Source organism: Falco naumanni, chromosome 2, assembly GCF_017639655.2.
Source record: "Falco naumanni isolate bFalNau1 chromosome 2, bFalNau1.pat, whole genome shotgun sequence".
Taxonomy (NCBI): domain Eukaryota; kingdom Metazoa; phylum Chordata; class Aves; order Falconiformes; family Falconidae; genus Falco; species Falco naumanni.
Window position 1 is genome coordinate 27,280,022 of NC_054055.1, and position 27,900 is coordinate 27,307,921.

At 40.6% G+C, this 27,900-nt stretch overlaps 2 protein-coding genes and 8 non-coding genes across 27 annotated transcripts in view; 9 read left to right on the top strand and 1 right to left on the bottom strand.

Annotated features, from left to right (window-relative positions):
- Window positions 1–7: 7 nt before the first annotated feature.
- TAF1D (TATA-box binding protein associated factor, RNA polymerase I subunit D) lies at window positions 8–26,780 on the top strand. 12 transcript variants are annotated; one of them, XM_040583671.1, is made up of 14 exons: window positions 8–105; window positions 576–626; window positions 2,569–2,819; window positions 2,925–3,390; window positions 3,661–3,836; window positions 5,358–5,424; window positions 8,353–8,403; window positions 9,657–9,779; window positions 10,121–10,172; window positions 11,027–11,062; window positions 11,595–12,279; window positions 13,221–13,302; window positions 14,144–14,216; window positions 15,305–15,717. In XM_040583671.1, the coding sequence occupies exons 3-8, from the start codon at window positions 2,695–2,697 to the stop codon at window positions 9,693–9,695; spliced, it is 924 nt and encodes a 307-aa protein (XP_040439605.1). In that variant the 5' UTR covers window positions 8–105; window positions 576–626; window positions 2,569–2,694; the 3' UTR covers window positions 9,696–9,779; window positions 10,121–10,172; window positions 11,027–11,062; window positions 11,595–12,279; window positions 13,221–13,302; window positions 14,144–14,216; window positions 15,305–15,717. The 12 variants fall into 12 exon arrangements, with proteins under 12 accessions (XP_040439605.1, XP_040439606.1, XP_040439604.1 ...); XM_040583672.1 differs by having other exon boundaries at window positions 13,224–13,302; XM_040583670.1 differs by having other exon boundaries at window positions 11,595–11,668; window positions 12,221–13,302.
- LOC121084146 lies at window positions 8,141–8,212 on the top strand. Its single transcript, XR_005826613.1, has one exon. It is a non-coding gene; the product is annotated as a small nucleolar RNA SNORD5 (small nucleolar RNA).
- On the top strand, window positions 9,421–9,547 carry LOC121084144. Its single transcript, XR_005826611.1, has one exon. It is a non-coding gene; the product is annotated as a small nucleolar RNA SNORA40 (small nucleolar RNA).
- On the top strand, window positions 9,871–10,009 carry LOC121084136. The gene has a single exon (XR_005826604.1). It is a non-coding gene; the product is annotated as a small nucleolar RNA SNORA8 (small nucleolar RNA).
- Window positions 10,395–10,527, top strand: LOC121084138. Its single transcript, XR_005826606.1, has one exon. It is a non-coding gene; the product is annotated as a small nucleolar RNA SNORA1 (small nucleolar RNA).
- Window positions 11,231–11,303, top strand: LOC121084133. Its single transcript, XR_005826601.1, has one exon. It is a non-coding gene; the product is annotated as a small nucleolar RNA Z40 (small nucleolar RNA).
- On the top strand, window positions 12,045–12,176 carry LOC121084140. The gene has a single exon (XR_005826608.1). It is a non-coding gene; the product is annotated as a small nucleolar RNA SNORA18 (small nucleolar RNA).
- LOC121084134 lies at window positions 12,969–13,107 on the top strand. Its single transcript, XR_005826602.1, has one exon. It is a non-coding gene; the product is annotated as a small nucleolar RNA SNORA8 (small nucleolar RNA).
- LOC121084137 lies at window positions 14,258–14,387 on the top strand. The gene has a single exon (XR_005826605.1). It is a non-coding gene; the product is annotated as a small nucleolar RNA SNORA25 (small nucleolar RNA).
- The window catches only part of CEP295 (centrosomal protein 295), a 76,921-nt gene continuing 65,234 nt past the window's right edge, over window positions 16,214–27,900 (bottom strand). For 5 of the 7 annotated variants that reach the window (XM_040583662.1, XM_040583661.1, XM_040583663.1 and 2 more), the window contains 9 exons: window positions 27,116–27,352; window positions 25,605–25,759; window positions 25,214–25,376; window positions 22,272–22,912; window positions 21,315–21,488; window positions 19,562–19,679; window positions 18,554–18,757; window positions 17,915–18,023; window positions 16,214–17,395 (listed from right to left, as the gene is read on the bottom strand). In XM_040583662.1, coding sequence (XP_040439596.1) covers window positions 17,167–17,395; window positions 17,915–18,023; window positions 18,554–18,757; window positions 19,562–19,679; window positions 21,315–21,488; window positions 22,272–22,912; window positions 25,214–25,376; window positions 25,605–25,759; window positions 27,116–27,352 — 2,030 coding nt within the window. In that variant the 3' untranslated portion in view covers window positions 16,214–17,166. The remainder of the gene's footprint in view (window positions 17,396–17,914; window positions 18,024–18,553; window positions 18,758–19,561; window positions 19,680–21,314; window positions 21,489–22,271; window positions 22,913–25,213; window positions 25,377–25,604; window positions 25,760–27,115; window positions 27,353–27,900) is intronic. The other 2 variants (XM_040583664.1, XM_040583665.1) reach the window with 2 other exon arrangements.

Here is a 27,900-nt window from a genome sequence, read left to right on the forward strand (position 1 = left end):
TCAGACCGTGCGGCTCTCGCGAGAGCCCGGCGCTACCTACTTAAGCCGTCGGGCGGCCATTTCGCGCCTTTTGGGGCGGAGAGGCGTGTGGCGGCGGGCGGTGAGGTGAGTGCGTGTTCGGCATCCGCCGCCATCCCGCCGCTGGGGTGGCAGGAATGAGGGGGGAAGAGTCGTGGTGGTGTCTGTTTGGTTGTGCCCCCTCTCCGACCGTCCGCTCGGGGAGCCCATCTGCAGGGAATGGCCCAGGACAGGCTGGCGGCCCGGGCCGGCCAGCCGCGGCCGGGTTTGCCCTCGGGAATGGCCTGTGTGGCGGCACTGGGTGAGGGCATCCTCGGGAGCGCTGCCGGTGGGGTGTTCCCCGGCCTGCGGTAATTTTGTGGGTGCCCACCGACAAAATGTCTCTTGTGCCGCCGGCCCCAGCGCAGCCGAGGTCGGTGCGGGGGGAAGGCGAGCGGTGTGTCTGCCGCCTGTCAGCCGGGGGTAGATGTTGGCGAAGTAATCGATGGCTCTTTGGGAGGAAAGAACCCCGTATAAAATAACCGGCCAGTAAGATGTTGGTTGTTTTTCTTTTTAAGGGATAAGAGGTGTTCCAGCTGTTAAGAGCTGCAGATGCTGAACAGCTAATTGTAAGTACCAGCCACAGCTTGTGTAGAGTGCCGTTATTTCATGTGTTCCTGCTTTGATGTCAGGCTGTTCTGCTTCTGGGCATTGTGTTTGTCAGGCCTTGGTTGTGAATAATGAGAAACGTTAAAGAGGAGGACAAGATAGTTGGCATTGGGAGCATGAAACTATTTGTCTAGATGAACTTGTCCTTGCTTGGACAGGCTTAGCCAAAGAAGTTAGTGCAGTAGTTAAGATAAGGATGTACACTGGGTAGGACGGCTTTTGTGGTTTGGACAACTACCTTGAAGACAGACAAGGTAAAAAGTTCAACGTAGAGGAAAACTTGGAGCCTTCGTCATGAAGACCACCAGGAGACAGTGCACAGACCCAAGGAGTGGCTGTGTTGTGGGAAATGTTCCACCTCTTCCCAGAAATCTTATAACTGTGTATGTCCTTTCCATGAATATGTATATTTATGCCATATAAATTCCTAGTAAAGTGCTGAGTGGGTGTGCATGTTAGGAGGAGTGCACCCAGCAGTGAATAAACAAATACCTGCCTAATAGTCGCTTTGGCTATTGAGTTAGAGCTTTCCCAGCATCAGGTGAACTGTTAGTGGTGTGCTCACAGTTTGTCAAGGGTATAGGTGCAAGCTGCTGTCAGAAATCACTATTCATAGAACCATAGAATTGTTTAGGTTGGGGAAGACCTGTAAGATCATTGAGTCCATCTGTTAACTCAGCACTACCCAGTCCACACAGACTAAACCGTGTCCCTCAACGCCGTATCTACATGTTTTAAATACCTCCAGGGATGGTGATTCAGCTGCCTCCCTGGGCAGCCTGTTCCAACGCTTGACAGCCCTTCACTGTGAAAAATTATTTTCTAGTAGGCAATCTAAACCTTCTCTGGTATGACTTGAGGCCATTTCCTCTTGTCCTATCTCTTGTTACTTGGGAGAAGAGACCAACACACGCCTTGCTACAGTCTCCTTTCAGGTAGCTGTAGAGAGTGGTAAGGTTTCCCCTTCTTTTCTCCAGGCTAAACCACCCCAGATCCCTCAGCTGCTCCTTATAAGACTTGTGCTCTAGACCCTTCACCAGCTTTGTTGCCCTTTGCTAAATGGTGTGCAACTACATTTGAAATACTAATGGGTGTGGTGATGAGTTTGTGAAGCAGTAAAAAGCACATTAAAATTACAAAGGTACAGATCTACAGGGCTAGTAAACTAACAAGCAGGTAAAATAACGAGGCTATTACATAGGAAGGACACCTTTCTCTGCTGTGTGTTTCAGTCCCTTTGCACAGACTTGGGAGAGCTGAAGGGTTTTCTTGCAGGGTCAACTGAACATAAACATTTTGTGGGACTGGTTGCCATGTTGATTGATAATCAATGAACAAAGGCTTCATTGATTGTCAGGGCAGGAGGCTTTAGGTATCATATAGCTAGCAAAAGAACAGAAGAAAGATGCCCTTACTTCTCTGGGAACACTGTTACATTAGTTTAAAAATTTAAACAATAGTGAAGTGAATTTTTGTATGACTTAAAACTGAAATATACTTGCAAGTATAAGCTGTTGTCTATACTTATATGTACTTATTTAAGGGAAGACTTATCTCTAGTAGGGAGAGTGTTAAAACATTCAGAACTCATCTCTACAAGTTTCTGAACGATCTGATGTAACTTTGAAGTTAGCTTTGCGTGAGCAGGAGTTGGACCAAAAGAGCTGTAAAAAATCCCTTCTGGCCTAAATTATGCTATGGATGTCTTGAGAGAAGTCAGTGCAATGTAACTGTTACTCTGAAGGTTAGTATATTTGCTTGTGGTTCATAGGAAAACCTATGCTGAAGTTTGCTTAAGATTGTTCTTGTAAATTTACCCTATTATGTGGAGTGGTGAAAGGCTTGTTGCCTGATTAACATAGGATTATTTTCAATTTGTCTTGAATTCTTACTGATTTTTAGGGCAAACTGAAACATGACCAATATGGATGAATCCTAGGCTTCTGGCTCTGATTATCCTGATGGCCAAGAGCTAATACACAGCAGAAAGAACTGTATAAGGTATATGCATGGGAAACAAATATCAGAATGGAGCGTTCATGTTCAAGGCAGAAAAACACTGCTCCTGAGGAGTCTTCAGATGAGCTTAACAGTATATGCAAGCCATCAGCTGCTTCAGCTGAGATTGTACTAGACAGCAGCGATGCAGAAATGTGAGTTTTTATCTCTAGCTTAGAATTTTTCATGTGCAGTACCTGTGTGATATATCATAAAACTACATAGTCCCTGGAAAGTTAAGTGTTTTTTTTCTTCTTCAGTGATCTCTCCGCTGCTAGTGGTAGTGAGTACCATCCTAAGTGCTCCGTTGCACCTTCAAAGCAAAAAAAGAGATCTCAGTCTTCAAGGCAACAAACTGAATCTGTTGCAGGAGCACCTGAAAATGAAAGCTCTTCAGATTCTTCTGTGTCCCCTCAAAGTCCAGTAAGATCATTGGAAACTTCCAAGAAGCAGGAGTCAAAACTCAATTTGAAAGCCATTTTTGCCTATCACTTCAGGGGAAAGAAGTTTAAGGCTGCTGCACACCAGAAATTCTGGCGTAGCTCGAGGAAGAAGAAGAAGAAGAAAAAGCATGAGGGCACCCAGATGCGTACAGGGAGGCCACCACTGACAGCCTCACCTCAAGAACAAAGGAGGCGGCTTCTAGACAGAGGTTTTCGATTCCCCTTTGTTGAAAAACATTATGGGAAGAAAGATATTCCCTTAAAGATGGTTCTTGGCTATGAGGTGAGTCCTCTACTTTGTGGGATAATTGTATTATTTTATTTTGTATATTAAAAATAGTGGCTTTAAATTGGCTATATTGTGCTTCCATCTGGTGTGCTACAGTAAAATAGTGAAATAGTTTTTATTTCTGTTAAACGGGACACTTTGTAAGTTTTAAGACAAACACAGCTAGAATACAGGTGTCAATATAATACTACAATTCCGTTCATAATAAAATGCTTTGGAGTTGTATTTTTAAGACCTCACCTGATGTATTATTTTTTTCTTTAGCAAGCAGCTACAAAGGGATATTTCCAGTACATTGAAGTCCTTAAATATGAAGAACATCTTAAAAAAGCTTTAGGAGCCCTTCAGGCTAGTGAAGACTTGGAAAGAGAATGTCTGTTGGTACGAAAACACAAATATTTAGATGATGAAGGCCCCATCTCCCCAATTGAGGAGACAAAGTAAGTTCTTTGGTTTTAGGTGGTATAAAACTTGTTTTCTTGTTCTTAACTGACAAATACATTTGTGTGTATACAGATAGATGCAGGACACCCCACCCCTTAGCCTGTTTGCTGGCATGGTGAGGGCATCAATACTACTTAAGTTGCAGATCCATGCTAACTCCATCCCAGCCAGACCAGTATAGTTTGCTGCTCTTACAGTTGAGGAATTCAGGAGGTGTAGTACAGTTGCTTGTAGTAGCATATGGTACTGTGACAGTTGTAGGTATATGGAGTTCAGTTCCATTCCTGTCCTTTTAACCTATGTCAACATTGTGTAATCTAAATGTGAATATCTGCTCCTGAAAGTGTTATTTTGGGAACAAAACACTCTGCAACTTAGGCAGCTGTGCTTGTAAATGTAACTTGGAACTTGTTATAGAGGGAGGTGTTTTTAATCTGGAGACAGATCGTTGCTTCAAGTGATTTGTACTAGCTCATTAAAATGATGTGGTAGAATTTTTTTCAAAAAGATAATTCCTGAAATTGGTTCCTCTATAGTTTCCAAATAAAGTGGGGTGTTTTATGACAAAGGCGAAAGGCTTGGTTTTTTTGCATTTTGTTTTTACTTTATTAAGCATTGAAGTATCATCTTAGGTCTTTGTTTATGGGCAAACAGTTAACTTGCCTGCAATAAAAGGATCAGCAAAAATACTTAATGTAAATATATTCAGCACCTTAAAACTAGAAAGCCTAAAAGACAGTGTAAAGGTATAAAGCTGTCTTTCAGCTACTGTTCACTTCAGTAGTCACACATACTACTAACTTCTGTGAATTGAAGTATTGGGGAGAGCCTGTAAAATGAGTAACAATAATTAGTTTGTTTGCTTAGAGCAGGAGAAACAAAGTTCTGTAGGGTAAATGCAAGTTGGCTCATCCAGACACTAAATTCTTTATATGAAATGAGCACTGGAAGACTTTCTGGGTTTTGGAACCAGTCCTGCCTGTGCCACTTGTTGAACCCATAGTACTAAAATTATTTAATCTCTTTCTAGGGAGTCCTTTCTATCTGGAGAAACCTGTGGATGATAGTGGAAGTGCATTTCATACTTGTGTTGTATGGCAGTACGGAGATAATATTTCTGTTACAATATCAGGAGGAAACCTGTATTTTCTGGGTAGCTAAGGCCTACCCTCTTACTTTGGTTGTGTTCTGCTTGTTTTCTAACTTGCTGGGTTTGTAGCTTGTTTGCCTGTGTAATCCTAAACATCTCAATACTGCTATTGTCTGTTTCTAAATTTTTGTTCTGCTGCTGAGCTCGGCTCTGCCCTGCCAGCATTGCTAGTTAGGATGGTAATTCTGCTGTTGGAAATTTTATCATTTGAGAACAACCTTAAGTAGAAGTAGTATTATCTTACACCTACAAGTGGTAGCACTTCCATAGATGTTAAGAGAAACCAGAGGTTGTGGTAGGAGAATACTTAACATGTTTTAGGCTACTTTAAAAAGTACAGAGCTTGATTTGGATTCTTACATTTCAGTGATGATGATGATGATGATAACAGCTTGAATTCTGATAATCAAGACGACCTTGATGCCAGAGTAGTGGTGAGTACTATTCCTTAACTTCAGAAGCTCTCTAACCTTATTTCTCTTTGGAGGTTAAAGAATTGGTAGATACATGTATACGAGTACTGAATTCTTGAGCTTGGATCTAGAGTTAACTGTGATACCTGTGAATCCTGATCTGTAATGCAAAGGAAGTTGTTTTGACGATTCACGCTCTCATCTTTGAAGTAATGCTGGACTGCATAGGATTTTTGGAGTTCTCTGAATTCTTAGTTTGCAAAGTTACTACTTAAATCTTAGGTTTTAAGTTTCTCAGAATTCAATTTGTGAATACTTCAGTCTTCCATTTTTCTCTAGGAGAACAGCTCTTTCATTATAAGCAGCAAAATTCCCAAAAAGAAAAAAACCAAACCCAGAAATAAAACAGGCAAAAAATCAACTGAAGTGATTGAAATACAGGAGGAAGAAGATGATGCTGCAGAGAACTCTGGGCTTCTGCAAGGGTCACCTTGGTGAACAGAAAACTAACAAGTGAGGTGGCAGTGATCGCTCCTCAGATAACCTTTTTCATGTCCTACTTGGTTATAAAACATTGGTCTGAAGTTGATGTTGAGGTGCCAACCAAGCAACCTAGTCAGATTTTGTTTAAGGTGAGTATATTGGGCTCGTGTCTGAGACAAGTTACAAAAACAAAAACAACCTAAAAGGTGTCTTCTGTGTTGTTCTGTACCCCAGAGTATGACATCCTTTATCAGCCATTGAATCATCTGACTGAAATGCAGCTTGAATTCTTGGTAACCATGGATCACCGAATTTGTCATTAAAAATAGGGAAGCAAGTTCCAAATACTGTAACCAGCGGAGTATAGAAAAGTATGCAGTTGCATACATACCTGTACATGCTCAAGTTATAGAGGACAATTTGGATGCCTTGTGGCTGGCTGACTGTTCAGTGAGTGGTACTTGAGAGATTATTTTTTCTGTGGCTTAAGGAAGCGCAGATTATGCTTTCAATTACTTTGAGAGCTAAATAAGGATTGAAAACAGAATTGAAGATAATGCAAATAGAGTTCCAACAGTAAAAATGCAAAAGCTGTTAGTCAGTTTAGACAAAAGTCTATTGCAAAATGCGGTTAACGCATTTGAACGATGACAAAACGTGTATGATTGAGGTTGCCTGTTTGTTCCATGCAGAAGAATTCCTTCAAAAAAGAAACTCTCTGCTCCTGATTCTAATACAATAACCTGAACTGTAGCAGCATAGTGAATCTTGGATTAAAATACTCCTTTTTTTTCCCCTCTTGGCCTGCTCTGTCCAGAATGGGTTCTGATGTGGACATGACTAAGCAGAAGATGAAAGCTCTATGATAGTACTTAACTAGCATTGCCCCAACTGCAAGTACCTTTCTAAAAGGTGCTTTAGTAGACAGTTGCAAACATGACTGGTGAATGTTTAGAAATGTTCTGAATACAGCTGACTCTTAGATGATGAGGTTGTCTTGGAAGCAGTAGAAATAAAACATTGTTTGAAGTTTACTTGGAAATCAACAAGATTTAAAAACCAAAGGGTGATCTTGATACTGAATGAATTCACTTTAGGATAGAATAAGCCTTGTAGTTAAAGTTATAATGAATATGAGAAATATATTCTAATGAAATTAATAGTTGCACAACAAAAGCTGCTATGAAACCCTCTGTACAACCCTGTACCAAGGCTAAGAACTTATATTTACTCAAAAATGTAGGTATAGTAATTAGGTCACGTAACCATAGTCTGAAAGAAATAATTAATGAAATAACTTGTCAAAGGAGGAGTCTGTTTCTTTCTTTAACTTTCTCTAACAAGGGGCCTGCTTATAAGTTAACTAGAGGGAGCAATTAAAAGTGGAAGAAACAGATGGTCGACAAGGACATAAATTAGCTCAGACCGATAAGAACACTGCAAACTGGCAAGATCATCACATACCAGACAAAAGGTGAAAAGTACACCATGAGGAAGACCTGTGGCCTTCCTCCTAAAGACCCCACTGCCCATGTCCTGAAGACACCTAGCAGCACAAAGGACTGATAAGCTAATGAGCATATGAAGCGAGAGTAGGTGGGATTAGGTAATAAATATGTATATGGATTAATTGAATATTCATTGTTTTATTCTATGAATATAAGATAATTAGTTACTTTAAACATGCACGTTAGGCGGAAGGATCCCCCGTGCAGCCAGCACTGCCAATAAAGGATACTCAGTCACTAAGAAATTTTGACTTTGTTGTTTAAATCAATCTGCATCACTCAAATACCCTTAATAACCAAATTGCTGACAGCAACAAACTAATAGCTGTTCAGCAGGTAAAAGTAGTCTGTGCTGAACAGAGGTGTTACCAGAAAAAAGACTTGCTGTCTACTGGTTTAATTTCCTTCAAAATATAATTTGACAGTCTGAGGAGATTGATGGTAGGTGCTCAGTAAATGAGAGGTTGCGTTGCTTGTATGCTTGAATTAAGGTCCCCATCTTTGTAAAGGAAGCTTGAATTTTCCCAGTTGCAACTTTGATAGCTCTAGGGAGTAAGACTGAAAAGACTGCTTTTCAGTAGTTGAAGATCATTTAATACTGGTCCAAAATTAATGGCTAAATGTAACTCTTTTAGGCATCTACCTGAGAAATACTCTGGCTTGAAAGACTCATCCTGGATCTAGGAGTGAGGTTCTTGCTTGGTAAGGCATAGTGAGGTGGTATGGGGAGTCCTGCTCATTCTGCAGTTCATGTGATGAATTTTTCTGTTCAACTGCTGAGTGACTCAGAAATGAACTAAATTTCAATTCTGATTAGAACTGGATAAATACAAATGAAAATCAAGCTTATTACATACAGCTGTGAAACTGATCGCTGAAACCTAGATTTTGGCTTTAGGAATCATCAGCTATGTGACCATATCTGATCATTCTTACTCCTTTGCTTTTTGTCTTCTAGTTTATGTTGCTTTTGGAAGATGAAGTACCCACTCTTCTTTTGATGGGCAAGGTAAGCTGTTACTTGGTATTCAGTTCTGTTTTCAGGTAGCTTTCTTGCTTTACTTAACAAAATGTTTTGAAAAAACAGTATTCCATAGTTCAGGCAAATACCTGACAATGTTCCACAGCTGTGCAGCATTTCTGTGTGACTCTTCCAAGGTATTGAATTCAGTGCAACATGAGCTCTTTTATCAGTCTGACCAGAGTTGGAGCCTGTAAGCTCTGCTTGAATAAAAACTGAAACAGAGTTAATACCTGCATATTAAGTGCAGGGTTTTTTTTAGAAGTTTATATATAGAAATACTTTGTTTTTACCTGATGTTGAATGCTGCAGGGCAACTTAATCTGTCTGATTTGGTTTGGACACTACCTGGGATCTTAACTGCTGAAGATGTTGGAGAACCTACTGTACACTTAATCTCCTGATGGTGCTCCACACATGCTTTCTCTACTGGGTTGTATCATACAGCTGCAGCCTTCTGATCACTTCCCTGTGGTAAAATTTCACCTTAATGTAGGTCACATGCAAGAACAGGGGGGATGACAGAAACAGGCTGTGGTAGTCTTGTATGTCTGTATGGCTAAAGCTGTGGAACTTCTTACTGTAGGATGTTGCCAAGTTTGTGTGGCTTCTGGACAGTCTGGGAAATGGCATGGAAGAAAACACAGTGTAAGATTACTGGACAGGAAAATATGTTTGCTATGGGAAGCTCTGAGCTAAAGCTGGACAAGTAATGAAACCTTACAAGAACATACTTAAGAGGACAGAAACTGGGCATCTTATTTGGCTATTGCTGTACTAAGGGTATTGGACTAGATAAGCTTGACGTGGCATAAATTGTTTTTACAACAGCGTATTGGATTTCTTGCCAGTTACCTTAGTCCAAACTATACCTCTCTAAAAATACAAAACCTCATAGTAGAAGGTGACAGTTATTAATGGTAAGTGTATAGTAAACTGAAAAAACTTCAAATGCTGTTTAAAAAATAGTGGGAAAATGAAAGCTGATGGCATTCAATCTGTTGCAGCACATGTTCAGTTTTTGTCTGTTGCTGTAGACAAAAACCTGGAACCTAGTGCTTAGAAAAAACCCTTCTTTTGCAACCCACAGCTGATGAACATATTAGTTGTGTTACTTATATGAAGGGACAATATTTGCATGTATTCAAACAGCAGTTCATTCAGATAATGATGAATCTGGGGCATGAGTTTCATGTTCACATTTGTGGAAGTGTAGTTCAGTTATGTCTATTTCTTTCCAGACTTTGCAGATGAGTGTACCGACAGCTCTGGAGCTGTAACTTTTTGAATGCTTGAATTCATATGGCCGTTTAGCCTTCTGATGTACCAATCTGTTGTTTCAGTGGAACATGTTAGCAGAAGAGGTAAGCTTTGTGTTTCTTCTGAACCGCAGCAAAGAGTATTAGACTCTTTCAGGCGAGTACTTTTTTCACAGCAAGTAATCAAACTAATTTCTCTACTGTATGGTATCTGCACTCAGCGGTGTCTTCCTGATGCAGTGTTCAAACCCCAGTGCTACAGTATTTCAGCAGCTGGCATCCTTGGTTTTCATGCAGTTGGGCTGGTTAAACCTGGTATTCTTGTTGAAACAAGCAGATGGAAAGTTTCTTCTTGGGAAGCTTGTCAAATACAACACTGAAGAACAATTAGGGGATAAAAGTATAGTTAAATCAATGAAGTTGTTGCAAAATATTTCTTCTTAAAGGGGCGTTCCTGTGATGTCTGTCTGGAACACAGTGGAAAGCCTCTGCTTAAGGGTAAGTATTAAGGAAATGGGTTTTTTTTCTAGGTGGAGGTAGTTGGATGAGGATCATGAAAGCTAAAGTCTTAGTGTTTTGGTTCCCTTCTTACAAAGAAGCAGTATTTCATTTTGAAATAAATCCCAAGTACTAGATGGCATCTGGTGATGTTTCTTCTAAAGTTAACTGGCTGGTCTTCAAAACCAGAAGCTATTGTACAGACATTTTGAGGAGTTGTTATGCCATGTTGGTCAGCAAAAAGACACAACTTGCAGTGTGTCCGAATTGAAAAAACGTGGCTAGAAGAGTAACAGGTTCTGCTTTCCTCGCTGTAAAGTTAGTTGCAGTGGTGACAATGAGACCTGTAACAGGTTTTTACTTAGTGGGACAATTATGCAAACATAGTTCAAAATGCAGCTACTTTACTGTGAAATCCCAAGAATTAGCTTGTTTTGATGTTTTTGGATTCTGCATCCTGCCTACTAAAAGAAGAATTAGCAGGTAGGAGAAGAACACTTGCAGTGTTGAATTCTTGTAGATGGTTTATTAGAGCATATTTGTAAGCTGTCTTAAAATAGTATGTCATGCGTGTTTTGCGAGGTAACTCCCTTGTACCTTCTGTGCCACAGTGCTCCCGGTTTGTTAAATTGCAGATATATTTTGTTCGTAGTTGTGTCACAGACTGGGCTGTGGCTCCGATTTCGAAAGAAATGCTTAGATTTGGCATTAGCATTTAGACAGTGTAACTGGACTACAGAGTGCCTGCTTCATATTGAGTATAGAAGTAAAAAGTACCTAAGTCTTGGTAAATTACTAAGATATTGAAGAAACTTGGAACTGTTACTCAGATGCAACAATTTACTTATTTTTAGGAAATCCACGATGGTCCAGTCTGAGCTAGCATCTTGGTAAGCTCATGTGAGAGATTGTTTTTTAACCCTTGGCCTGTTGCAGGTTAGCTGTTTTTAACTTGGTGGGCTGGTTATATTGCTGTTTTTTTCTTACTGAGAAGGTGAAGTGTTGCTTCAGAAAACACAAGAGCTTATCTTCCCCCAAACTTGAGAATGATGTGAGAAAATTGTTGTGATGATTGGCAAAATGTTCAACTGCTCTGAAGAGAGTGAGTGAGAATGGCCTTTCTGAACAAACCTACTACACAAGTGTCCTTTTCATGACATCCTCATTTTGGGCATCTGAGTATTTAACAAGCAGCATTTTGTGTCAGGGAGCAAAGATTATGATTATGTGACTTTTTTTTGAAAATATAACAGGAAATTAAGAAGAGCTGCTGTATTAAATAATATTCAGACATTATAGTAGCTTTAAGTGTGATTCCAAACAGAGCTGTCAGGAATGCCTGTGGTGGTGAAGTACTGCTCTAGGTTCTGCTGGTTTGTATGCATGTACATGTCAGATTGTAACCTTATCTCACTTTTCCAGGTGGTGTGTAATCGGAGGAGATGAGAGAAGAAGTGCAGGATGCCATTTCACAGAAATCTGAAGCCCTTTCTAGGGTTAGTATGACACCTGAGGTTCTGCATATTCCTTATGATTGAAGGGCTCTGGCTTTCAGTGGCTGGAAGTCTGTATCAAATCAGGCTTTTACTGACCTGAGGAGGGTTTCAACACTACATTACTACACTATGTTACTGTATTTTAGTGCAGCGTTCCCTCCTAAGTGAAGAATTTATTTTAACTTTCATTTATCCAAAGAAGAGTAATTTGAATTTCTCAGTCAAATTTCCCACAAATGTTAACTGTATCATTTACCCTCCTCCTTCCCTTAAATGTCTTGAAACAAGTTGAAAAGACACTTAGCAGGATTTGTATGAGAGACTTTTCCAGTCTGCTTGATTTTTCTCTGTTGTGTTAATTTATAGTGCCAGAAATGTTGAGGTCTATCCCGATAGGATCTCTTCTGTAGGTTCATGTCGTTGGAAATGCCTCACAGAATAAACTTGTGGTTTCACTTTACCCATTGAACTACCAGTTAGCTCTGTGGGGTAAAACTGCAAGACAAATACAGCATCCTAAGAACTGTAGTAATGCATTGTGTTCTCCTTTAGGTACTGACTTACGCGTTTGATACAAGTGAAAAACAAATTAATTCAATTGGAAAAGCTTGGTAAGAGTCAAGAATGGTGTGTTCTGGGCCTTCAGGTGTCACTAACATGTTGAATTACATGGCTTGAACTTACTCTTCAGCCAGGTTTTTGTGTAGATACCCGATTTGTAACACAGTTTCTTGTGATTTGAGTTTTCTGCATGGTTCAAAACAAGCCTATTCCCCCTTTGATCACAAAGGAGTGATTATTACTTCTTGTTTTGGTGGCTGTAGGTAAGAAGAGACAGCATTATGGTGTCTGTCTCAACTTGAAGTAATTTCACAAACATGCTGCATTTTTGTTGTTTCAAGAGATGTTTGAGAGAGTTTTCATACTGAGCAGCAGTATTTGGTTTAATATCTTTAAATCTGGGTGTTAAAGAGTTAATTTCTGAGCAGCCCAGCCAGTATACTACTATATGCTTAAAATTCCTGGCTTCTGTTCTGTAGAATCCAGGGTCTGAAGTAAAACAAGCGAAATACTCTGGAAGAAGTATAAATCCTTCATGGTAGGAATATATAAAAGCTTAAAGAACTGTTGCTGTTCATATTGGTGAAATTCACGGAGCCTGATTTCCGTCTTAGTTGCATGGCAGCTTTTGTGAAATGAAGATACATCGGTGTAGCTTATCACTAGACACTGACCGGTGCATGCAAAACGCTTGAGTGTTAACGTGAGCGGTTGTGGGTGAAGAAACTCCTGCAGCTGTTGCACTGTATGGTATCTGCACCCAGCAGCATTCTCCTGATGGGATGTTCAAAAACCAGTGCTACAGGAGTTCAGCATTTGGCATCGTTGGTTTTCATTCTGCCGTGTCTGCTAGACCTGGTATTTTTGCTGATACAGTTTTTGTCCTCTCCTGGGATATGAGTGTACTTGGGGTTTGTTTTTCATGTTCCAGTTTGAGAACTGGATACTGGCCTTGGGAACTCGGTGAGTGCATTCAGTTTTCTGTTTTTAGCAGGTGCTCTGGGATACAGAGCAAAGGGAACCTTGCTGTGTTAGGAGGGTGAGCTGTGGAAGATAACAGCCTGTTTTGACAGGTAAGCATAGAGTTATTAGTCAGTTCAGATGGTTTTGTGCTACTGCACAGTTTGTGTGTTAACTTGGTACGACTTCAGAATGTTGAAACTTCAGTAAACTGTTCTAGAGAAGTATGGAAATGGTTGTCTGGTAGCAAGAGATGACTGCAATGACTGCCCCGGATTTTGGCAGCATCAGAGCAGGTTGCTTATCTGAGTCACTCATGAGTGCGTGTGTATACTTCAGATGGATATTGCAGTTGTGCAGCAATTTGTAGTACTAGTTTCTAAATAGGATTGCTGTTGGTTGTGAGGGATTCTGCTGTACTTGGAACTTTCAACAGATTTTAGGCTTGTTGGTGTACAGCCTGGCTTATGTATTGGCAGCATTGAGTGGTCTCTAATGAGAAAGGACGGGCAACTTGAATATTCGAGTTCCAGATGTAAGTTGGTGGTAACAGCAGTAAGAGGAGAGTATCTGGTCATTACCAAGGCTGCTAGGATACTACTGTTTCTGGTGAGCTGTGGACATGACCGTAAAGCAAGTCCATCAGACTCTTGAATTGCCACATGATGTGGCACGAAGTCTGCTGGGAATATGGCTTTAACCTCTGTCACACAGCTCTCCCCTCTGCTGTTCAGGTAAGAGCAGGTTGCTGCTGAGGCAACTGTCCTTGGGCACCTCCAACACTTAAGTTACAGAGGAACAAAAGTTCTAGTTAGAACCGTTGTAACTTGGCAGAAGCTGTGTGCACACAAGCAAAAAGGGGAGACAGAAGGCTGCACCGTGCGATTTATATCCAACTTGTGTGGTGTTAACTCTTGACTTAACGCTAACCAAACCTGACTCTTTAACCCATAGTGTCTGCTACCAAATCACCCCGTGTCAGAGGGCTGAGAAACACCACGCGAGTGCTGCCAAAGCAAGTCTGGAGGTGAGAGCGCTTGGCAAAATTGCTGATAATAAAGAAATTCAAGGTCACTTCAAAGAGGGTTTGCATGGCTAAAAACCCAGCAGCTCTTAACGCGGTGACCACATATTGAAATCCTCTGCAGGATGCCGTGGACACTTGGTGTGTGCTATGGTCTATTTATGGGGAGATACACCTCACGTAGTAAGCCTCTCAGAGTGAAAAAGGAATTTTATCCTACTGCACTCACAGTTTCTGAGATGCTGGCGTGCAGGAAGTGGGCTGCTCAGTTCCATTCTGAAACCATTTACTGTTGCTGCATGTGAAGTTGCAGAGCAGGTTGATACAGCTGCAGCATATAACCATTGGTGCTTGGGTGGCCCAAGAAGGACAAGGAAGCTGGTGAAGGCTGGGGGTACTACTGGGGGTGTTTAAGGGAAGGCTCGGGGGGACCTTATTGCTCTCTACAACTACCTCAGAGGAGGCTGTAGCAAGGTGGGGGTCAGTTTATTTCTTCCAAGTAACAAGTGACAGGACAAGAGGAAGTTTCCTCATGTTGCTCCAGGGATTGGATTGGAGATCAGGAAAAAGTGGTGAAGTGTTAGCAGCGGCTGCCTGGAGAGGCCCTGGAGTCACTGTCCCTGGAGTTTAAACTGGTGGTTTAAAAGCCACCAAGCTGTGGTGCGTAGGGATGTGATGTAGTGGTGGCCTTGGCAGTGCTAGGTTGACTGTCTTTTCCAACAACAATTCTGTGATTCCATTTCCCTTGGAAGTGTGATACATTCCTCGATCTGTGTGGAAATCTTCAGGAGTGGATAATCCTGCAACAGCTGGGGGAGGGTGGGAGGGCTGGGGGGACTGTGAGTAGTTAGAGGAAACTATTACAATGCTTGGGGTGGCTGGCATTGGAAATTGTGCTTTTACCCCTTAACATTTCAGTAAGGGGTGTATGTGCACATTTCCTGTGTTACTTGCTTTTATAGCAGCACCATGTTCTGGAATAAAATCGGTTAGGCTAGAGGAAGAGATGCTAGGCTGGCTCTGAGGAAGATGGCAGTGTTCAAATGGCTTTTGAGCAACAACGGTGCTAATAGATGCGTTTCCCCTCTCAGGTCCTGGTGTGATGTTGCTGCAGGTCTGCTGCAAGGAACTGCACAGCAGTTTCAAAGAACCTCACCTAGAGTGTTTATTGCAGTAATAAGGAATTAAACATTAATTCTGATTTCCCTTACTGCTTTGTAAACCGAAGTGGTGCATGGTGTTTGGAAACCAGCAGCAGAGGGAGCCTTTGCCCTTCTGCATCCAGCTGTGACCTGCCTGTGTTGCCCTCCTGGGAGCTGTGGCACAGCTGCCTGCTTGGTGTTGCAGAAGAGTTAACTGAGTGTATCAACTTGTAATTTCACTGGAAAAAAGCTTTATCCAGCCGTTTTAACTCACTCACTGTCACTAAACTCCACTGCAATAAAACTCTGGAGAAGGTCATGGCATCACAGCATTTCAATAAAACTGATGTGTGAAAGCTGCAGCCTGGGCTGGTTTTGTCTTTGATCGCAAAAAGCTTCCCCCTCACCCAGCTCCAGGCAAGGACAAGGTGGTTTGGCTTATACTCTCTACTGAGGCTGGGGGGAACAAATTACTTCAGCTGCTGCTGTACATGCAGCTGCACCATGGACTGAAAAAAAATAATCTGTGTAAACAAGCCTGAATGGGTAGGTAATTTTGCTCATCAAAACTTTTTTTTTGTACAACTTTGCATTTTAAAAAGGAACAGATTAAATGGCCCAGATCTTCCACCTGCTGCTAACAAAATTCAGCTTTTTAGCAAAAGCTGAGCTTTGAATTTTCCTGATGTAATTACTTAGCTCTTGTTTGGGAGCTCAGGCAGCTTGGATAAAAACACATTTGGATGTAACAGCAGTATAAGGCTTTTATTATCTTCCTGCCTTCAGGTGCTTTAGGATGTACCTCTTGACTGCAGGAACTCACACTTCCTACTCCTGAATCACAATGCAAAGAACAGATAAGAAATGTCAAAAACTTTTATTTGAAAATATTTACAGATGTACATTACAGAAGTCAGTATGATCTCCCTTTAAAACACTACTGCCCATCAAGACAGGCTTTTCACAGGGTTGGTCTACACAAACTGCTGCTGGAATGTTCTCAGAATACAGGGCCCCAGCCCCATTTTGTTTACTTAGTTTTCTTACAGCTTAAAGCCGAGGATTCTAAGGGCTCCACCATTAATGAAGTCTGCATTAATCGGGGGTCTCGACAGCAATACAGCAGTGTTCCTTATTGCTCAGTCTTCTGCCAGTCATGGTGCTTTCCAGCTTTTCTTGGCCCGCAGTTTTTCCAGCATTTTCTGCAAATAAAATAAACTATGAGACTACAGTAGCACAGCTTGAGGGCTTACACTAAAAGCTGCTTCATTGGGTGGGGAGCACCTGCCCATCCCCTGCAGGGCAAGTCTGGACAGTGGGGCAGTGAGTGTGGTCACTGCTGCTGCAGTGATCCCACAGGCTGCAGGGAAACGTGTGCTTAATTTTCTCTTAACTACAACATCTGTAAGGCAGGCTAGAAGGACCAGCAATTTATTCTACCACAGAGAATCTGTCAGGATTATGCAGCTTTTCCTTCCCTCCAGTTGTCTGCAGCCCAGCAAAGGGCAGGGAGAACAAACAGTTCAAGTCTCTTGTCCAACCCCCTGTGCCACAGGAACTGTAAGGAAGCCCAGACAGGATTTCTTGCAACCCCAGAGTTCAGGTTGTGCTCAGCGAGGCAGAATCTTGAGCTACCCAGAGCAGGCAAAACAGCCAGAGACAGCCCCCCAAGAACAGCCTTATAATGGGAATTCAGTCAGTGCAGACTAACAAAACACCCTGCCCTTCATTTGCCAAGATGTTTATCACCTGCAGTCCTGAACAGCCTTTTTGTTCAACCTCCAGACACGCATTTTAGAGAAATTTTCCGCTCAGCTATAGCGCTGACAAGGAAATTCTTCAGTAGATGCATGGTTTGATGGTCTCCATCTCAGTCTGATTAGAAGCGCAGTGAAATCACGAGAACTAGCCAGGTAGGGCCACACCGTAGCAGACATTACCTTTTGAAACTCTTTAGCCTTTTCTCTGTTTTTAGTGTAAGTTTCTTGCCTTGTTTTTTCTTCCTTTCTGATTTTTACTTTTGCAAGTTGATCATGAAGTCTGTTAAAATAATAGGGGGGAAAAATCATGTATTGGGAAGAAGTGGCAAAGCTGGAATAAGTTAACAAGCATAAGGATTTATACTGTGGGAATGGTTAGAAATTAAGAAAGGAATTTTTGGCTTGGCTCTCCAGTAACCTAGAATCACTGCACCCAACAGACCCCGCTCGGGAGCTGTCCTTGCTGCATGCTACCATTAATTAAGTGCCCAAGTGCAATTGTGAACTTTGCTTCAAATTTAATCTAATTTCATGCATTAACTGGCACAGCTGCCTTAGCATGATGAAAGGAGCAGGCTGCCAGTCAATGTTTCTGCCAGCTGTGCCAGGGCATTTCCCAGCAGGTACCTGTATCAAACACACTTGGCTTCTCTCTCCTGGCTGTTTTGTGTTAAAAGCAGCACTAGAGGCCAGCTGGAAGGCCACAGACTGCTCTGACTGACCAGTAGCTTCCAAAAGACAGAGAAAGGAACTACTGGTTTTTTATTCCAAACATCTCCCAGTTGCATTCATGCAATACCTTGAAGTACGCTGGTGCATTTCAGTTTCTCCAGACTTCCTGTCCTCTGGAGAAGACACTTTCACTTCTCCTACTTTCTTCAACTGATTGGCAACTGTATCAGTTTTTCCTAATTAAATTTTAAAAAAAAAAAGCTCTAGTCCAACTAAGTCAAAAGCATAGAGAGGTTTTAAAAGATTTTTAAATGACGTGACAAAAGAAAGAAGCTAGCAGAATGGACACAGTGGAGATGATGTCTTGCGTTTACAAATCCATCCTCAGTGTCTCACTCACCAGGCCGCTGCCTGTACTTCAAGCCAGCCGTGCCTCTGGCCAGCCAACTTCCCGCTCCCCATTAACAGACACTAGAAATGCATCAGTTGGCTTAATACAGTGGTTCTTTGATAAACAGCTGTTATTTGCAGAGGCTACAAACATGCAGGCAGGCTGAAAATACAAAGAGGACCCATGCGGGACTTCCCAACACTGAAGAGGTAGCTAGACAGCAGGGAAATAAGCTCCCTGCCTCCCTGAGAAAACAAATTCAAGAATATCCTCAGCCTGCAATAGCAAAGATGCAACAGGTATGAAATGTATTCTTCAATACTAAACAGCAACTAAAAGGACACCTAATGCTGTCTTGCTCCCAGATAAACCTACCAGAGATAAGACAGGACTCTTTTTGCTGCCTTAACTTCTCAGACTTTCCCCTTTGAAACTGTCTGGCTTCTGGCTTTTCATTTTCTCTTTCTTTATTTTTTATTTCTTCTACTCTTTTCAGAGATTTCTGGATAAAGTTCTGCTTTTTTTTAAAAAAAGATTCTTGCAAACTTCCAGGTGTAGCCGCAAACTCCAGCAGCATCACTGTGAAAGAAAATGAAAAGTCTTGAACATTTCTCCCTTTCAGCAATGACCAGCATCACCTGTATCCCTGTAGCAAGTCATGCATTTTGAGGTATTCCTCCTAAAACACTGAGCTTGACTACTTTTGTAAATCAGCTAGGAAAATGGCAGTGTGAATGAGTAATCGTGCAGAACAAACAGCAATTCCGACCTATTAACTGTAACCATGTCTGCCAAGCCAAATCCTGTGACAAATACTGCATCAAAAGCATCTCGAGGGCTCAGAACATATCAAAGACTTGAGAAGTCCCTAATGCAGTTAAGTTCTGTCAATTCGCGTCTTTCATCTTACTGCTGTTCATCTTGGACAAATAAAAATACTCCCGATGTTTTACTGACGTTCCACTCTATCATCAGAACAGGAAAAAATAAAAGACATTCTTTGCCTACAGAGCTTGGGGACGAACAGGAAATCAAGAACAAATGAAGGTACATAAGCTGTATGACAACAAACCACAAGACACCACAGAATTTTTCAAAATTAACTAGTTGCAACACAAAAAAACAACCCAAACAGTGTGTTGTAGATACTATGAACTTTCATGAAAGATACCCTGGCATAGGAAGAGACATAGATAGATAGATAATGACTTCCTTGTCAATAAGACACATGTTAAACCCGGGGTCAAACGCACTACAAACCAAGCTTGAACGGCAAGCTGCACTTGCCGAAGGAGAGGTAAATTCTATTTATGATTTTATTCCTACAGTTAAGAGACCTTCTCTCTCTCTCAAGTTCAGTACATCGAAGTTACACATAATTACCTGCAGTCTGATGTGATGGAAAGTGACTGGCATTGGGACTCTGAGCTCTGGCAGAACTATCGGGCCTTACGAACATGGAAGAATCTGCATCTGGATTGAGTGGTAAAAATTCTCTCTCCTGTTTCAAAAGGAGTCAGTGATTGGAAATGCTTAAAATATACCACAAATTTGACTGAAGTACAAGCACTGTACCCCGAGCACTGACCCAATGCAAATAAAAGACATACTCTTTCACCTTTATAGCAGATGCAAGAAAAACATCAAAAGTGGATCTTGGTAATAAATACTAAAAAGATACTTTCTAAAGACATCTTAAGACTTAAAGAAAAAAAAAATCCATTAAAGACCCTTTGGCCATCATTTTTCAATTGCTTGTTCGTAGTACCAGGCTGCATAATTTCATCTCAATGGACGTGTTTTTCTTTCCTCCTGTCCTCCCTAGTTCTCCCCCATCACTTACTGCTCTCCCTCTTGCCCCCGTTCCCAGCTGGGAGGCAACAGCCACTGCACGAGTACAGCCTCCAGCTGCCAACCTCCACCTTAACCACAGTTCCATTACATTGTAAAAGACCCATCCTTAGGCACTTAGGATCTTCTCTAGATGCCTCCTGCAATTGAAACATGATTTTGTCCACTCCGTTCATCTGACGGACACACCTGGCTTGGTTCTACATTATTGCTTCAGCACCCAAACTATTCTCTCATTACAAACCCGTTCCTCTACAATTTACAGCCTTTGTTTTATATAAGCAAACACCAAAAAGCACACCACAGGCAAATTAAGCATGGCAGTATGACAAGCTGATGGTACTTTCCCCATAAACCTCAAACCGCCGCATGGGCCTGGTGTAGCTCCATCCACTAGGTAGAGGATTTTTCTTTTTCCTTTTTAGTTCGGAGCTTTTGTTTTGTCCCACCCACTCCTCTCATTCATAACTAACAGGATACAATTTAGTCTTGCAAACGCCAGCAAGATGGTTCTGTTTTTCAGCAAAAATCTTCCTGAACTGTATCTATACTGATATGACAAGGTAGTGATTTTCATGGATAGCCCAAATTTATGATTATTAGATCTGTCTGGCAAAGCAAACGTAACATCAAACTACGACAACACACAAGCAATTACTAAGCTCAGATAACCCCACATTCTCTTGTGTTGCAACGGTGGATTAACTGCTCAGTGGGGCTTCTCCTTATTAAGACTAAGTTAGTGTCACACCACTAGCAAACTACCCGGCTGCAACAAGGCTTTTACCATCCCATACCAGGCTAACTTCAGTAAGTAGTTCCTGAGCCTTGCCCCAGCACAGCCACCAGTCCCCCACAAGGTTTGAGAAGTCCATCTACTGTGTGGGCTGTTTCTTCATCATCTTCAGGCCGGTCCACCCTGCTTCCTGCCTCTGCTGCATCCAGAGTCTTCCTTCTCCAGCTCCGCTTCCAGCCAGCCTCTCCTCATCCGGGCCCCCTCCTCTGAGGGCCTCTCCTTGTCTCTCCTACATCCAGGCCACTCACCCTCCTCCCTCTACTTCTTGTGGATCTCTTCACCTGGTGCTCCTCTTCCATCCCCCCTTAGAGCTATTTAACTACTTAGCAGGAACCAGCCACAGCTGCACCTTATCCTCATCAGCCAACCCACCGCCCCTGAAGCCAGCCCACAGCTGTATATTATCAATGATAATTAACCCAGCTTCATTCCTCTATAATTCCTCTCTACAAGTTAGAATCAGAATTACATTAGATAATAAAGACTCACCTCAGCAAAAACATTACATTCAGACTGGTCCACATATGCTGGGTTACTGGGTTTATCTTCCTTAATTTTCTCTTGGTTAGTATGTTCAATGTCTGATTCTGCAATACTGATGTCGTTTGAGCTTATCAGAGTGAGTTCAGGTTCTTCCATAATACCACGCCCTGACTCAGTCTCCTAGAACACAAATTACACAAGACATCAGTGTAAAAAACTAAAAAAAATTACTATTTCCAGCAACAGCTGTTATCTTGTTAGAAAAAGGAGGCTCATTCAACATGTAGAAGAAAGAAAATCTGCCCCCAAGCAATAAATGAAATACAGAAAGAGCACTTTGCCTGAGGTGGTGATGTATGCAAATCCTGGAAGCGAAGTCCAATGCAAAGTATTTTACATACTGGTATCAAAAAACCCCAAACAAATAAGCCAAAGCAACCAAACAACAACAAGACCTCCACCTCTCCTCCACTCACCTCAAGTTTAAATTACTTAGTTCTAGGGCAAACTTTTTAAAAAAAAAAAAAAAAATTAAAAGCTACACATCACTATCTTCTTAAGTTTGCATATGCTTTGGCCAAATTATTTACCCTCTTCAGGCTTCTAAATGGGAACAGTGGCTGTTCAGTGTATAACCGCGCCACATGATACAGATGCATACGCTGTACTAACTGATGCCAAGAGAGGGAGACGCAATGGAGATGCTGTAGCTCCTCCAACAACTGTGGGAACTCCAGCTCATTTTAGCTACTGCTAATTATTTCAGTGCCATGATCGGAAAGCAGCAGTAGGGCAGAAGCCCAGGAAAAATGCAAGTCTTAAACTAGAACTGTAAAATCAGTATTTGCCAAGCTTCCAGATATTATGGGTCCAAAATAGCTTGGTACAACAACAGCAACAACAAAAAAAAACAACCAAAAGAGCCTGCACAAATTACTGCTTTTGGAAATTTGGTTTACTCACCCAGACTGGAATATAACATGAGCTTCTGGGCACAGAATTAAAATGTTTTTCATGTCTTTCCAGGAAAGAACCATTCTGTTGTACGACAGCCTGTAAATGGATATCTGAGTCTTCCACGTTGGCTTCCCTAGGAACCCTCAAAGATTTTTGTAGTTCTGAAAAGCTCTGATCTGGCTCCTTTATATTTGTATTGCGCTGAGACTCCAGCTCCACAGCTTTATTTGCTTCATGTACATGAACTGGTTTTTCAGGAAGCTTCACATACTTCTTATCAAATGCCTCCACAGGTAATTTTTCAGAAGAGACAGCCTCTTTCAGTAAGTGTTGAGGGAAAGTTTCACCCCCTGTAACTGGTGTGGTATTTAGCTGATAAAATGATTTTTGCCCTTCCAATGGGTTCAGACTTCCATTTTGGAGATCTTTCATTGAACACTGGAGATTAATACATTCCATATTTCTTGCCAGTTCTTCATATTCTCTGGCAGATGAAATATAGTCCTCATTTCCCCATTTTTTAATTCCAGGGCTTTGTTCAAAAGGTCTCTGTAACATAGCATTAAGGTCCACCGGCTGATCAGCATTCTGACAGTGATCACTTAAAGCAGGTTCTACTTGCAGGGGGTGAAAAGATTCTTCAGATCCTGTTTCAAAAATTATCAAGAGTCAAAATTCTAGCTAACACAACAGAATTTCAACTTTTAGAAGTCCTTCCATAATGAGACTTACCAGTAATGTACAGTAAGAAGTCTAGTAAATACGAAAAAACATTTCATTTACAAAAAGTCTGCTAAGTTTCTTCAAATATAATACCGTTAATATTACAAAATGATTCCTTCATGGTATACAAAACAACTTAAAGAAACAACACTTTTTGCTGCTGCTTAGAATATGTTTAGGGACAGATTTCATGATGGTGCTGATGTAACTGCATTGAGAGTTGACAGATTTTACAATTTATACTCTGTAAATGGAAGTCCTTTGAGTGTCTTTTGGCTTTCCAACAAAATCTCTAAAACAGGAAGAAAACCATCCTAAACACCATTACTTGGGCAGAACCTATTCAAAGTAGAAGAAAACATCCCAATTGGAATGAGGCTTGCTGTTCCTGCAAGTTACAATATTGCACCCTAAATTATGTTTCCCTTAGGATCTACACATACAAATCAAGACTTTTTTTTTTTTTTTTTCCAGAAGAGGCTGCGAAAAAAAAAAGATGAGGTATCAACTTTTTAAATACTGGGGAGGCATTTCAGCAGTACAGCATATGCCAAACAGGGTTATTTTTTTAAAAAAATACGTCTCTGACCTACACAGACTGCAGCTCCATGCTACCAATTAGACAGGAACATACCACATAAACTTTTAACTGTTTCATTTAAAAACTTTTTTTGCATTCTTTGACACCTACAAAATATCTAGTTTTACATGTATAAAGAGCGTTGCCTCCTGATAAATAGCTGTTACTGGGAGGAAGAGTTACACTGCGATATCAATAGCAAATTCTCCAATGATGGACTTATATACCAACCCTACCTTGAACTGACAAACCAAACTATTTTTTACTTGCTTAGCCTGTTGCTTATGTTATTTTTCCCTCCCTTTTAAAGCACAACAGTAATTGGCTTGGGATTATAAAAACACTTGAAAGAAGGGGAGATACTGCAGTTACATTTAAAGCACAAAGATTGCTTCTATAAGCAATTTAGAAACAGAATGTTTTGAAGTTAGAAGGGAGCTTCCTAAATCCTATTGGCTGTGACCACAGGTAGTCTTAAAGTGTAAGCCTCTTCTGGCATTTTTTATTACTTTTTTTTTTTTTTTTTTTGTACCAGCATCTGCCAGCTGAAGAGAAAGAAAAGCGTAATAGAGCAGTTGCTTGCAGCTTTAAACATGAATAGTGTGTGTTTCCAAAAGTTATATGTATATATATATACACACACATATGCAAATAACAAAGATAATTGACCAGGAACATTTACATTAGAAATGCATCTATTACTTAAAATGCTGTTCTGTGTTTCCTGTTATTGTTTAGCTTTCTGTTGGAACACCTTAAAACACTGGAACACTGGATTCTTGCTAAGTAAGAGCTTCAGACATATTTAATCACTGCTAGCTGCACTCGGAATTTCAGGTTGGTCCTTTTCTTTAGAATATATGCAATAGCAAGTTAATTTGAATTCAGCTGCAAAACATTAAAAAAATACTTTTCCTGCTGTAAGCTGCAGTTAATGCTGCTATAAAATCACAAACTTCTAATCTACTATATCAATTACTACACTAATCTAAAAGTTCATTCCTTTCTCTCTCTCTTCCCTCCCCCCTTTATTTTGTAGGGCAATTCTGTACTTACACAAAACACCACAGCATGCAGTACACAGTGATTATTGGTGTGACTTAACAGTAGAAAAGGAAAATTCAGTGGTTTCTTAGAGGACACAACATATAAAAGACAAATTAGTAAGATCAAAGAGCTTCTAACACATACCTCAAAATTTTAATCACATTTTGGAACTTCCTTAATTTCCTCAAATGTACAAAATGATGGATATGCATGAACAAATATTTGGAAACATATTTAAACTTACAGTTTCAGCCAGACTTGGTATTTCTTCACTAACATCATACTTACTGCACAAGGAATAAGTAACATGATATCAATTACAGTGACCTGACTATGCAGGTCTGCTTTTGTATTAAAGCCATAAGTATTAAGGAAATTAAGAACTTCACAAAATTTAGGAGTTCTACCCATTACAGGCAGTGGGGAAGACCACGTGTAACAGAGCAGCAGCAGAGTTAAGACATTTCAAAGTAGGACTGATAGAAAAGCGAAGAGTTCCTTCCCAGTTTCAACACAGCAAACCTAACTTAAGGGCTAGTATTTACACACTGGCAAGAGGTTGATTTTGAAAGCTTTGATCTGACTATACCATACGTACCAGAAGTAACGTTTTCTTTAACAAACTCTTCTTCTGATGCAATGTTGTTTGGCCCGTTTGTTCCAAGACTAGGAGGCACACTGCTGCTTTGAATAGTCAAACCAGAGTTTCCCGCTTCTAGAAATGCAGACATGTCTTGACTTTTTGTTGAGAATTTTGAAGTCTAGTGGCAGAAAAAAAAAATCCCAAGATTCATTTTCTCAGAAATATGAAGGATAAAAAGTTAAAGGTAACGCTTGATTTTTGGATCACATTTCTGCTATAACCAGCAAAAAGCCTCCAGTTCTATGTATATCAAAAGTTATTGTTGTGTTTCTTAGGGATTATACGTTTAAGTCTTACAGAAATCTTAAGCTGAAGTATTTCTTCCAGCAGAGTTTTTCTATATTACCTTGCTAAATTCTCTACTGTCTTGTGAAATTCTGCATTGAGAATGGGATGATGAAGTATCAAAGTCAAGACCTGGTTCCAAAGGCTGAAAGAGCTGGCGATGGAGGTTCGGAAAAGATGTCTCAGTTTCAGGCAAATCAAGTTCAGCTGCTAGAGCTGTAAGAAAAGAGGTTATTTAAAAAAAAAAAAAAAGCAACACCAACCTCCATCAAAAAAAAACAAGGGACATGTCACACCTTGCTTCCATATCCAGTAAATAAAGCATATAGAATTCTGCAGGTATACAAATACTCGCTTGTTAATAAAAAAAAAAAATAATAATCTGTACTGCATCCAACTCTTTCAATGTGACACAATGCAGGTACAAAAAGCAGCAAGAAAGTGCTACACTGATGCCTTTTTATATTTTTTTTTTTCAGTGACAAGCTGAAGTCCATAAGCATCCTGTTCGGTAGTTATGAGAATGCATTATAAGTAGCATGGCTTCCCAGTACAAAAGACACAATGACACAGTGGAGCAAGTGCAATGAAGAGCCACAGGGATGATCAGAGGAAGGATGAAGCACATGATGCTCAACAAGAAACTAAAAAACTGAGTTTGTTCAATCTTAAGAAAAGGCTTGGGGATGTGGGGGAAGGGGCACAGAAATCTGTCTACTAGATCCTAAGCGCCTGTATAGAGAAGATGCAGTCAATCTTCTTGAATATGCTCAGTGAAAGAAAAAGAAAACGGACCCAAGATGCAACACAGGAAATTCTGGTTTGATATAGTAAAATACTAAAATAAAAAAGAAGAAAGTTGTCAAAAGGTTGTCCAGGGCTGTCTGGAGTCTTTGTCCTTGGAGATATTTAGAACTTTCCTGGACAAGGCCTTAAAGAACCTGGTCTAAGTTGGCTCTGCTGTGAGCTGGAAGGAGAATCTGGACCACGTAACTAGAAGTCCTTCTTGGCCTAGATTAATCTATAATTCTATGATTCTAGGTTTTCAAACATTCCAAGAGAAAGCAGTTCAAATTAAAATACTAGCATTATCTTCATGTTAGCTAATAAAGATGTTCTTATTTTCATGAATTATTACATTTTTCTAGAGAGCATAGAACTCCCACCAGTCTGTTAACCAGTGTTTTATCAACTGTGTAATCCCATGTGATTAATAAAGTATATATTACTGTCTCTACTTTCCTGAAACAAAAGTTGTGCATTAACAAGTGATTAAATTGTCACAGGTAACAAACAGCCTAAGCACGGTAGCGGGAAGCTGTGCAAAACTAGACTACGATCAGATAGATACCTGACTAGACTATTACTTTTTTTTCCACTACACTATGCTATGTGAGCATATATATAAAGCAAAGCATGAAGAACATCAAAGCATCAAAGTTCTCCCATGTAGAATCCCTACGGACTTTAAAGTGTAAGCTGAATATAAAGAACACAGATTAACACATAGCAACTCCTCCTCATTCCATAGGATGAGAGCACAGCACAAAAATGCTTTAAAACGGCAACTACCTTGGAAGCGCGTATTGTCCTCCTTGGAGTCAGAATTCAAGTCTCCAGCATGTTTTCCCAAGATACGTTGCATCTGACTTTTTTTGTATAGGTAAAGCTCTCCTTCAAGCAACCGAGCTTCAGATGTTCCAGACAAATTCCCCTGCCTCTGCTGCAAGGCAAAAGGCAGTGAGGACTTCCAAGGGCGGCTTGATGTTTCTCTCAAAATTCGATCTTCCGCGCTATCAGAAGACAATCCTGAAGTAGTAAGCTAGATGTTCACAGTTTTGCATATAAACCACTTGCATTAAGTCATCTGAAAAGCTGCTGCTTAATATCCTGAAATATTCACAGACCTCTGCATTTTGTTTCTTTAATTGTCTCCTGTCAATGCTCCCACAAACTGTACCACAAATCTCCACAAATTCAAGTTAATAATATCTAATTAGGTGGTACTCAGTACAGCTTAGCACTTTTAGAGTATGCAGACTTAAGAAATACCGACACAAAATCTGAAAACAATTAATACTATTATTTTATGCTAGCTAGCATATTTCTATCTCTTATCACATTTAAAGGTGTCAATCCTTTAACGTGGTTTTGAGTATCTTTATGACATCATGCAACAGTTTCATTCATGCTTAAATAGAAACTGCCTAATAGTAAAACAAGAAATCTGAGGGAATCAAGGCAACTAAAATCACGTTCCTAGCTAGTGCGCCAACCCCCTTTGTCTATGTGCTGACAGAAGAATTGCACACAGCCATCAGAAAAGGTCGCTATTAAGTACCAAGTGTACAGCAAAG